This window comes from Microchirus variegatus, assembly GCF_963457635.1.
Source record: "Microchirus variegatus genome assembly, chromosome: 22".
Taxonomy (NCBI): domain Eukaryota; kingdom Metazoa; phylum Chordata; class Actinopteri; order Pleuronectiformes; family Soleidae; genus Microchirus; species Microchirus variegatus.
Window position 1 is genome coordinate 20,179,501 of NC_139823.1, and position 11,941 is coordinate 20,191,441.

Below are 11,941 nucleotides of genomic sequence, written 5' to 3' on the forward strand. Positions count from 1 at the left end.
CATTTATTTTGTTGTATTTCAGTCCTGATTTATATTTCAACATAAAAACTTTTTTATCGTCAATGATCACAGTCACATCCTTTTCATTGATCTGGTTTTTCAAAATAAAACTTTATATTTTGGTCTCAAAGCTCGCGTCAGACGGTGGGCTGACGAGAATATGCTAATGACGTACGTTAGAGTGTTTCATGAATACTGACGTCACGTTAGCTTCAGCTAAATAAATGATGGTGAATAATGACGTCATTAAAACTTACAACGACCAATTTAATGGTTAATTTCATGCTAATAATCACAAATGATTAAATGATTTAAAAAACTTTTGAATATTAACCATGAATATGATGTTTTTGGTCTCATTACTATGTTTTGTATTTTGGTTTAAATGTGTAAGTGTTTTTGTAGACATGGGTTATAAATAAAGTTGATTATCATGATAATGACTATTATGTTGAATATAATTATCATAAAATATTAAAACATGATCACATTATTAGGAACAATAACGTGTTAAAATACTTTTAAAACTCAAAACAATGATTCGTTAATACATCGATAATACGTTTTAAAATAAATGTTTATGAGCGAAGAATAAATAACTAAAACCTGCTTTATTATAATATTTTAAAAATGTAAACAAAAACCCCCTCATTGTCTTCATTTAGTCACATTTCTCATAAAGTTTTCATGTCGTACAGTTCACTGACAGCAGCGCGTTCCCGAGACGTCACATGACCGCGCTCGTCTGTGCTCGTACACAGCTGTGACGTCACTGTTTTTCCAAATATGAAACTCCATGAATTAAAAATATAGAATATAAAGATTTATAAAAGCCTGTGTCCATGTCTCGAGGTGTCCTGTGGACACTTTTACTATTATTATTATTATTATTATTATTATTATTGTGGTTAATGGGGAAACTGCTGTTTGGGCCCATGAGTATTTATTGTTGCAGTACTCACGGTGGCCACCAGGACAACATAGTCTTCGATGCAGAGGGGGCGGAGCTACATCCAGTTCGTATCCATGGTACACTGAAGCTAAAGTCAATCCCGGGTCTTCTAACCCGGGTTTAAATCATTTTCTCGGGATACTTGAACGTCTCTTGTGACCCGGGACACTAAGTGAAGGTAAACACAGACAGCAGCTGAAGCGGGAACACAACAAAAAGACCACTTTAACAGGGAGCTAGCCTGTTAGCTGCTGCTCGTTATTAGCTTTATGTCGAACCGTGAGGCATTAGGTGATGTTTACGTTAAAATATAGCACGGAATCAATCCCGGACTAACCCGGAATGATGTGTGAAACAGTGATTTAACGAACCGGATAAGTCTCAGTTCAACAGGAGCCGCAGCGTTTCTACTATTTTCATTTATTTTAGAAAACAGCCAGAAAATGAATGGAGTCTGGTCTGAGTCACAGGGAGATGAATAATATCAGTTCTGTGGAGCTGAAGACACAAATGTGGCTTAAATACAACTGTACACATGTTAATAATGTTTATTCAGCTAAATAATTATTCAGAAAAACTATTATTTAGTGTTTACTTCATAAGAAAATGATAAGATAATTCAGAGTTGTGTGTCACCAAACCTCATTAGGAAAATGTACAGTTTTAAGTTAAACGTTTAAATATTATGCTCAATTGTCCATGAAATTAATTTCTGACACTAAGGTTTGACATTTTTTACTTTGAATTGATTAATCTGTGTTTAGGTTTTGTCTAAATGAGTTCAGTCTGCTGTAAATCCTCAGACATAAACATATTTACAGTTGTGTGTTTTATTTTGTCGCTCTCACCCGTTTCCTGTCCAGCTCTCACCCGTTTCCTGTCCAGCTCTCACCCGTTTCCTGTCCAGCTCCCATCATGTCCGTCATCATCCACACCCGTGGCGAGGTGGGCGGCGGCGTGGCGGCTCACCTGCGCTGCTCCTACTGCGGCCACCTGTCCAAGAGCCACGCCCACCAGCTGTCCCACGTGGCGGCGTCACATCCCGCCCACTTAGACGACGTGGTGTTCGGTCGCCTCGGCAACATCCTCATCTACCAGAGCACGGCCAGGCTCTTCCACTGTGCTCACTGTTTCTACACAACTACAGAATTCACCAAGCTCTACACACACATCATCACCACACACTGTCTGGACGAGAGGGAGGAGGAGGGAGGAGCAGGAGGAGCAGGAGCAGGAGGAGGAGGCGGGGACAAGGTGGGCGCGGAGGACGAGAAGACAGCAGAGAAGATGGTGGAGAAAGGTGAAGAAGAGAAGAAGATGGACAGATGTGAGGAGGAGAAGATGGACAAAGTTGAGGAGAAGATGGACAAAGTTGAGGAGGAGAAGATGGACAAAGTTGAGGAGGAGAAGATGGACAAAGTTGAGGAGAAGAAGATGGACAAAGTTGAGGAGGTGAAGATGGACAAAGTTGAGGAGGAGAAGATGGACAAAGTTGAGGAGAAGAAGATGGACAAAGTTGAGGAGAAGAAGATGGACAGAGGTGAGGAGAAGATGGACAGATGTGAGGAGGAGAAGATGGACAAAGTTGAGGAGAAGAAGATGGACAGAGGTGAGGAGAAGATGGACAAAGTTGAGGAGGAGAAGATGGACAGAGGTGAGGAGAAGAAGATGGACAAAGTTGAGGAGAAGGAGATGGACAAAGTTGAGGAGAAGAAGATGGGCAGAGGTGAGGAGAAGAAGATGGACAAAGTTGAGAAGAAGATGGACAAAGTTGAGGAGAAGAAGATGGACAAAGTTGAGGAGGTGAAGATGGACAGAGGTGAGGAGAAGAAGATGGACAGAGGTGAGGAGAAGAAGATGGACAAAGTTGAGGAGAAGAAGATGGACAAAGTTGAGGAGAAGAAGATGGACAGAGGTGAGGAGAAGAAGATGGACAGAGGTGAGGAGAAGAAGATGGACAAAGTTGAGGAGAAGAAGATGGACAAAGTTGAGGAGAAGAAGATGGACAGAGGTGAGGAGAAGAAGATGGACAGAGGTGAGGAGAAGAAGATGGACAAAGTTGAGGAGAAGAAGATGGACAAAGTTGAGGAGAAGAAGATGGACAGAGGTGAGGAGAAGAAGATGGACAAAGTTGAGGAGAAGAAGATGGACAAAGTTGAGGAGAAGAAGATGGACAGAGGTGAGGAGAAGAAGATGGACAGAGGTGAGGAGAAGAAGATGGACAAAGTTGAGGAGAAGAAGATGGACAAAGTTGAGGAGAAGAAGATGGACAAAGTTGAGGAGGTGAAGATGGACAGAGGTGAGGAGTTGAAGATGGACAGAGGTGAGGAGAAGATGGACAAAGTTGAGGAGAAGATGGACAAAGTTGAGGAGAAGATGGACAAAGTTGAGGAGAAGATGGACAAAGTTGAGGAGAAGATGGACAAAGTTGAGGAGGAGAAGATGGACAAAGTTGAGGAGAAGATGGACAAAGTTGAGGAGAAGATGGACAAAGGTGAAGAGTTGAAGGCTGAGGGACATGAGGAAGATGGCGCCCCCCAGAGGCAGCAGGTGGCCAAACCGGACATAGAAGCAGGCGACTGTGTCCTGATGTTTGATGGTTCCTTCTATCATTGTCTGTTCTGTGACTTCAGGAACAGGATGAAAGTTCTGGGTCTAAACCACGTGGTGAAGAAACACACCGTCCCCAAAGCGTACGCCCTCCAGGCCATCAGGCAAGGCCTACAGGCCACGCCCACACTGATGCCCAGTGGCGGCGGCGGCAGCGACGAGGAGGTGGCGCTCGCTAAGGTGGTTAGCTTCATCTCCAACCGCTACGTCTGTCAGATCTGTGGCTGGAAAAACAAACTTAAAGGTAAGAAACTCTACGATGTCTTTACGTCACATGATCACGTCTTTGTTTACGTTACATGATCACGTCTGTTTACGTCACGTGATCACGTCTTTGTTTACGTCACGTGATCCCGTCTTTGTTTACGTCACGTGATCACGTCTTTGTTTACTTCACGTGATCACGTCTTTGTTTACGTCACGTGATCCCGTCTTTGTTTACTTCACGTGATCCCGTCTTTGTTTACGTCACGTGATCACGTCTTTGTTTACGTCACGTGATCACGTCTTTGTTTACTTCACGTGATCAGGTCTTTGTTTACGTCACGTGATCACGTCTTTGTTTACGTCACGTGATCACGTCTTTGTTTACGTCACGTGATCACGTCTTTGTTTACTTCACGTGATCAGGTCTTTGTTTACGTCACGTGATCACGTCTTTGTTTACGTCACGTGATCACGTCTTTGTTTACGTCACGTGATCCCGTCTTTGTTTACGTCACGTGATCACGTCTTTGTTTACGTCACGTGATCACGTCTTTGTTTACTTCACGTGATCAGGTCTTTGTTTACGTCACGTGATCACGTCTTTGTTTACGTCACGTGATCACGTCTTTGTTTACGTCACGTGATCCCGTCTTTGTTTACGTCACGTGATCACGTCTTTGTTTACGTCACGTGATCACGTCTTTGTTTACTTCACGTGATCAGGTCTTTGTTTACGTCACGTGATCACGTCTTTGTTTACGTCACGTGATGACGTCTTTGTTTACGTCACGTGATCACGTCTTTGTTTACGTCACTGTTAAACTGAAGTTTGTAAACCTGTTCTCCTGACGTGTCTGTGGTTCTCCTCAGGGTTCGTCATCAGTCACGTGAGTCGCTGTCACATCGTAGAACGTCCGTACAGATGTTCTCTGTGCAGCAGCAGCTTCTTCCTCCCCAGTCGTCTGCAGCAGCACATCAGAACCGCTCATCGTCCAGGACGGTTCTCCTGTCCGTTCTGCTGCTTCAGGTCCATGTATCTGGGAGGGTTGAGAAGACACTGCAGCCGCTGTAACGCCAGAGAGGAGGAGGGAGGAGGAGGAGGAGGGAGGAGAGGGGAGGAAGAGGAGGAGGTCGAAGAGGAGGGGGAGGAGCTTGAAGAGGAGAGGAAGGAGACGAGAGGGGAGAGGAAACGAAAGAGGACGGCGAGGACGATGCAGGAAGAAGACGACGATGACGACGACTGAAGGAAGAAATCTGCATCATGTGACCTGTGATGTCATCGTTTATTCTCCTTTACATTTTTAGTCGTCGTCACATTTGTTTGTTAAAGTTTTTTAAATAAAGTTTGTTCAGTCAAAGATTATGCTTTTATTGTGAAGGGCACTGAAGTCTAAATTAATCACCATAGCCAGTTAGCAGCTGCTACAGTAGTTTTATCATAATGTGGCTAATGTAGTAGCTGCTAAGTGGTCACAATGGCTAATGTAGTAGCTGCTAATTTGTCACGTTGGCCAATGTAGTAGTCGCTAAGCAATTAGCATTTATTACATGAGCCACCATGGCCAGTTAGCAATTAGCATTAGCTACATTTCAGTACATTTATTGTAGAGTTTTTTTTTGGTCATAGCTTAATGCTACATTCTGTTGACACCATTTTTAGCTAGCGCTAACTCGATGACGAGGCTGCGACTACAAACGGTTGACTTAGCGGTCGTCGTGGTGAAAAACACATTTATTTACAAACAGAAGAAGAAACGCGACGTTCAAATGCTACGAGAGTTTGTCTGCGTTTTTTTTTTACCCACAGTCTACGTAAAAACACGTGCAGCTCAGGACGCTGGAGTTTCCCAGGGGACCCTGAATGCAGCGCACCAAAGTGATGACATCACTTCCTGTTGACAATGAGTCGGCGTGGACGAGCGTTTCCTGTTTATTGAGCCCAAACAAAGAAAAACAAAAGCCACCAATCACAGCAGAGAGCGACGATGATGAGGAGACAAAAACAGGAAGAGGCCTCCTTTCAAAATAAAAGCCCAGTTAGTTCAGGCTCTGCCCGACACTAAAGTTTCTCACGGCAGGAAGTGGACGCTAACGTAGCACAGCGTGATTCAGTGATGTCCCCGTGTTCCTGCAGAGGGCGCTGTCACGTCGACTCCTGCAGCGGAAACAAAAGATCGACTCGAGTTCGGACAAAACTTCACGTCAGCTCCCGACTTTTTCCTACGTGTAAAGTGAAAAACAAAGCGTCTCCATGGTTACCGCGGCGGCCATCTTGTCCGAGCTGTTTACATTAAGAGGGGGAAAAAAAAGGAAAGAGAAAAAGCGAGAAAAGTCCACTACATTTCCCACAATCCCCTGCAGTCAGTGCGTCAATCCTGAGGTCAGAGGTCAGATGTGTCGGGGGCACCACGCCCCCTCCAGCGCCGCCATGTTGATTCCCCGGAGGTCGCCGAAGTTTCCGCCCTCGCCGCCGTCTCTGTCGTCCTCGTCACGGCGAGGAGGCGCGGCAGTGGGCGTGGCTTTGTGCTGCAGACATGAGACACAGTCTGCGTCACGGCGAAAGAGGCGGAGCCAAACAAACAAACACACACACACAATGACGTCATGATCAGCTGATTTACCGTTCTGACCGCGGGCTCTTTGAACGGAGGGCAAACCATGTGGAAGCGAGGGATCGCCACCTGGAACACTTCCTCTTTATTCACTGAAACACACAGAGCTGAGCCTTCACAATAAAACACCTGCTGAGCCTTCACAATAAAACACCTGCTGAGCCTTCACAATAAAACACCTGCTAGGCCTTCACAATAAAACACCTGCTGAGCCTTTACAATAAAACACCTGCTGAGCCTTCACAATAAAACACCTGCTAGACCTTCACAATAAAACACCTGCTGAGCCTTCACAATAAAACACCTGCTAGGCCTTCACAATAAAACACCTGCTGAGCCTTCACAATGAAACACCTGCTGAGCCTTCACAATAAAACACCTGCTGCTGAGCCTTCACAATAAAACACCTGCTAGGCCTTCACAATAAAACACCTGCTGCTCACAGTTTCAAGAATTCAGAATAAAAGACCATCTTAGTGACAGTATTTTCAAAATAAAAGAGCTGCTACTGATCCTTCACAATAAAAGACCATCTTGTATTGGCAGTATTTTCAAAATAAAAGACCTGCTACTGAGCCTTCACAATAAAAGACCATCTTAGAGACAGTATTTTCAAGATAAAAACCTGCTACTGAGCCTTCACAATAAAAGACCATCTTCGTGGCAATATTTTCAATATAAAAGACGTGCTCCTGATCCTTCACAAAAGACCATCTTAAAGACAGAATTTTCAAAATAAAAGACCTGCTTTTGGCCCTTCACAATAAAAAACAATCTTAGAGACAGTATTTTCAAAATAAAAGACCTGCTATTGGTCCTTTACAATTAAAGACCATCTTAGAGACAATATTTTCAAAATAAAAGACCTGCTATTGACCCTTCCCAATAAAAGACTATCTTAGAGACAGTATTTTCAAAATAAAAGAGCTGCTACGCGGCAGTATTTTCAAAATAAAAGAACCGTTACTGATCCTTCACAATAAAATACCATGTGAGGGACTGTATTTTTAAAATAAAAGACCTGCTACTGTATTTAAAATGAAAGACTACTGAGGCGGCTCCTTCACAATAAAAGACTGTTGTAGAGATGGCATTTTCAAAATAAAAGCCCGTTATAGACACACTGTTTGTAATAAAATTAAAAATGCTGCCCCTTCACAATAAAAGAAAGAAAACAATGTAATGGGACTTCCTGCAGTAACATGATCACATGATTTACAGTATGTTTATGGACTCCTTCACAATAAAGTTACCGAGCCTGTGGAAGGTGTAGTGACCCTCCATGTACTCTGAGGGCGTGGAGAAGGTGGTGCAGCTGGCGTACTCATGCACTTTTCCTGGAGTCAGGACGGGAAACTCTCCTGCACACACACACACACACACACACACACACATCAGCAGCTGGTCTCAGCCAATCACAGTACAGATGTGCAGGTGGGAGGAGCCGTGTGATGTCAGCAGCATACCGACCACGCCGGGCCCTTGGACCTCCTCCATGTTCCCGTCAGACGTGGTGATCTTCCAGTAGCGGCTGTCGAGCTGACACGCGGCATCGGGCGACGCCCCGCTGGACATCTCGATCCTGGAAAAGACGTCACGTGACCATACGTGTGCGCGCGCGAGTGTGTGTGTGTGTGTGTTCTTGTACTTGCGGCATTCTGAGGACCAGTGAGGGTTTTTAACCAACAAAGTGAGGTCATTTTTACGGAGTGAGGACATTTTGTCCGGTCCTCACTTTGTTTTCATTGAAATCACTTCCTTAGGTTTGACATTTCGGACATTTTGGACGACAAATTTTCGACCAAAATATTTTTGTCAAAGATTTTTTCAAATTTTGGACCAACAATTTTGGGTCAAATTGTTTTTTCAAATTTTGGGCCAAAAATTGTTGGTCAATTTTTAAAAAAAATGTTGGTCTACATAGTATAAGTACGAGGTTTTTGTCAAAGTTTGGACCAAAAATTTTGGGTCAAATTTTTTTTTCAAATGTTGGACAAATTAGTATAGTATGACGTTTTTGTCAAATTTTGGACCAAAATGTTTTTGTCAAAGATTTTTTCAAATTTTGGACCAACAATTTTGGGTCAATTTTTTTTTTCAAATGTTGGACAACTTAGTATAGTATGACGTTTTTGTCAAATATTTTTTTAAATTTTGGTCGACATAGTATAAGTACGATGTTTTTGTCAAATTTTGGACCAAAAATAAAAAAAAACGAAAAAGTTTTCCAGCCCTTTTTGCTCTGGGGCTCCACCTGCAGACATTTTATGGTACTGCACCCAGTAGTTCTATATAGATGTCATTCATGAAGTAGATATTTGTAATTGTGTTGATTTATAAAGTGGAAATGCTGGTCCTCAATTTGTCAGCAACCCAGTCCTCAGTATGCAGCAAGTACAAGAATGTGTGTGTGTGTGTGTGTGTGTGTGTGTGTGTGTGTGTGTGTGTGCATACGCCTGTACCTGATGCGGTAGGTGAAGAAGAAGTGAGGAGGATGAACGGAGGAGAGTTCTGGGAGGAAGGAGGTGGACACGGAGACGGTGATGTCACCGGTGGTCGCCACGCAACCGCTGTCGTGAACGTACCTGCGGACAAACGCCAACGTTGTGATGTCACACACACTGTGATGTCACACACTGTGATGTCACACACACTGTGATGTCACACACTGTGATGTCACACACACTGTGATGTCACACACTGTGATGTCACACACTGTGATGTCACACACTGTGATGTCACACACACTGTGATGTCACACACACTGTGATGTCACACACTGTGATGTCACACACACTGTGATGTCACACACTGTGATGTCACACACTGTGATGTCACACACACTGTGATGTCACACACACTGTGATGTCACACACACTGTGATGTCACACAAACTGTGATGTCACACACTGTGATGTGTGTGTGTTACCTGAAGATCTGGTCTCTGATGATTGGGTATTCTCCTGTGACCACGTTGTGAACGTAGGCGGTGAACCACTCCAAGAAACAGGAACCTGAACGCACCACACACACACACACACACACACACACACACACACTTGTTAACATTGATTTTTATCGTTGTTTAGAGTTGTAAATGAACTGGAATAATGTGTTTTAAAGAGCGCTCTGACCTGTGATGAACATGTCGATGGCTGAAGGATCCTGAGCCGTCTGATCCTGAAACACAGAGCCAACACGTCATACCTCCATTTCTGCTTCCTTTGCAGAGCTCTTACTTTGAAAGGGTTACGTACAGGACAGGGGTAGAAGCTCTCGAACTTCCTGCGTCCCTCTGCGGGCTCCAGCGCCACATACTGGCTGAGGCCGGTGTGGAAGCAGAAGGTGAGCGGCAGACAGTGTTTCATGCCTTTCCTCTGCTGGAAACCTCCTGCTGCCGTCTCCACGTCCAGAAGGACCTCAGAGCGGTAGTGATTGGACAAGGACATGCTGCCCATCAGCCTGAGGACACACACACACACACAGACAGGAAGTGGTCAGAGGGGCGGGGTGAAGGGGGAGGAGCCTCTGTGGGGAGACACTGACCCTGGGATGACCAGTTTCTGTCCGTTGTGGATTCGATACGAGCAGCGATAATCGTCTGGAAGTCTGCAGCCAATCTGTGCCTCCATGTTGTTCAACTCCACCTCTGTGGTGCCCTCTACAGGACAAACACAAACATTTACTACAGTGAGTGACTTTGGTGTGAGAGAGTGAGTGACTTTGGTGTGGGAGAGTGAGTGACTTTGGTGTGGGAGAGTGAGTGACTTTGGTGTGGGAGAGTGAGTGACTTTGGTGTGAGAGAGTGAGTGACTTTGGTGTGGGAGAGTGAGTGACTTTGATGTGGGAGAGTGAGTGACTTTGGTGTGGGAGAGTGAGTGACTTTGGTGTGGCAGAGTGAGTGAGTGAGTGACCCCCCCCGTCACCTTTAAGTGATGCTATCATTCGTGGACAGCACTGCTGCAGGAAGCTCTTAAGCTCCTCCCACGCTAGCTTCAGTGTAGCGTAGTACTGGATGTATCGTCCCAGATCTTTGTAGTTCTGTTTGAAGAGACAGAACCAGGACACACCGCTCTGCACACGGTCCACACTGCACACACACACACATGATCAATCAGACATGAGTTATCAAACACAGATTGATCGATTGAATGATTGATTGATTGACTCACTCTGTTAGCAGCCAGTGTTTGCAGCAGAGGAACTTCCACAGCAGGTTGTGTTTGGAGAGATCGTTTAACCTCCTGCTCACATAACTGCAGCTACACACACACACACACACACACACACACACACACACACACACACACACACACACACACACACACACACACACACACACACACACACACACACACACACACACACACACACACACACACACACACACACACACACACACACACACACACACACACACACACACACACACACACACACAGTGGTGGAATCAGTTCACAGCTGCTTGTGTTCACTCTGCCACTAGAGGGCAGACGTCCCTGTGTGTGCTCACATTATTAGGAACACTTCAAAACAACGCTGTCCAATAAAAGTCTTCAAATGTGACGCGTAAAAACATGACAGTTTGTTTAAAGATGAAAACACGAACAGGAAACAACACGTTAAGTTAAACCGAACAGAAAACACGATCATTGACGAAACACAAACACGTTAAAAACAGTCTGAAGCTACAGGCTAAGCTAAGCTAACGAGCGGCACTTTATTCACAGGCTGAATCTTTTTAAAGTACATTCACGCGACCAGTGACGTCACTAACATGCGTCTGATTAAACCGTTTTAACGTTCATGTCTGTTTGTGTTGTTGTTGTTGTTGTTGTTAGTAGTAGCAGCTGTTAGCCTGATGCTAACGCCGCTTCGTCTCCTTGTTTTTCTTTACAAACACGGGTTCAAGTTGTTCGCGGTTCGTCGGTGCCGGTGGTTACGGTGTTTCCGGTGCGGGACACTTACTGGACCAGGTCTCTGAAGTCCAGGAAGGAGAAGACGTGCAGCAGCGGGTCTGAAGGGAGAAGATCCACCCGTAACTCTGAGCTAGCTGCCGCCATCGTTCCTCCTCCTTCTTCTTCTACTGTGCTTTAACGGTAGCTCAGGCTCCTCAGCGCCTCCTGCTGTCTTGGAGACAGTACTTTCCAAATAAAATGCCTGCTGCTGCTCCTTCACAATAAAAGTCTGTAATTGAGACAGTATTTCGAAAAATAAAATGCCTGCCAGTGCTCCTTCACAATAAAAGACTGTCTTAGAGATAGTCTCTTCAAAATAAAATGCCTGCTGCTGCTCCTTCACAATAAAAGACTGCTATTGAGACAGTATTTTCAAAATAGAATCCTTGCCAGTGCTCCTTCACAATAAAAGACACACTGATGCTCCTTTACAATAAAAATAACTGTTGTAGAGATTTTCAAAATTAAAGATTGCTGTCATCATACTGTAAAAAAAACAAAAAACTATTGCTGCTCTGTCACAATAAAAGGTAAACAGTAACGTGATCATGTTTCAGCAGATGAATGTCAGCACCTCCTGCTGGAGGTGACGCGTCACTGCA

The 11,941-nt window shown here is 44.6% G+C and overlaps 2 protein-coding genes across 2 annotated transcripts; one reads left to right on the forward strand and one right to left on the reverse strand.

Moving 5' to 3' along the window:
* Positions 1–3,217: 3,217 nt before the first annotated feature.
* On the forward strand, positions 3,218–5,668 carry LOC310943228 (uncharacterized protein; the record flags this gene model as incomplete). The annotated part of the gene is made up of 3 exons (XM_083908754.1): positions 3,218–3,806; positions 4,640–4,837; positions 5,577–5,668. 3 exons carry the CDS (start codon positions 3,218–3,220, stop codon positions 5,666–5,668), a joined length of 879 nt encoding a protein of 292 aa, XP_083764880.1.
* On the reverse strand, positions 5,459–11,462 carry fbxo3 (F-box protein 3). Its single transcript, XM_083908385.1, has 12 exons — positions 11,350–11,462; positions 10,554–10,643; positions 10,308–10,471; positions 9,928–10,042; positions 9,639–9,843; positions 9,516–9,561; positions 9,311–9,395; positions 8,844–8,966; positions 7,848–7,963; positions 7,635–7,742; positions 6,391–6,473; positions 5,459–6,295 (listed from the first exon to the last, which is right to left on the reverse strand). The coding sequence occupies exons 1-12, from the start codon at positions 11,442–11,444 to the stop codon at positions 6,158–6,160; spliced, it is 1,368 nt and encodes a 455-aa protein (XP_083764511.1). The 5' UTR covers positions 11,445–11,462; the 3' UTR covers positions 5,459–6,157.
* Between the last annotated feature and the right edge of the window lie 479 nt (positions 11,463–11,941).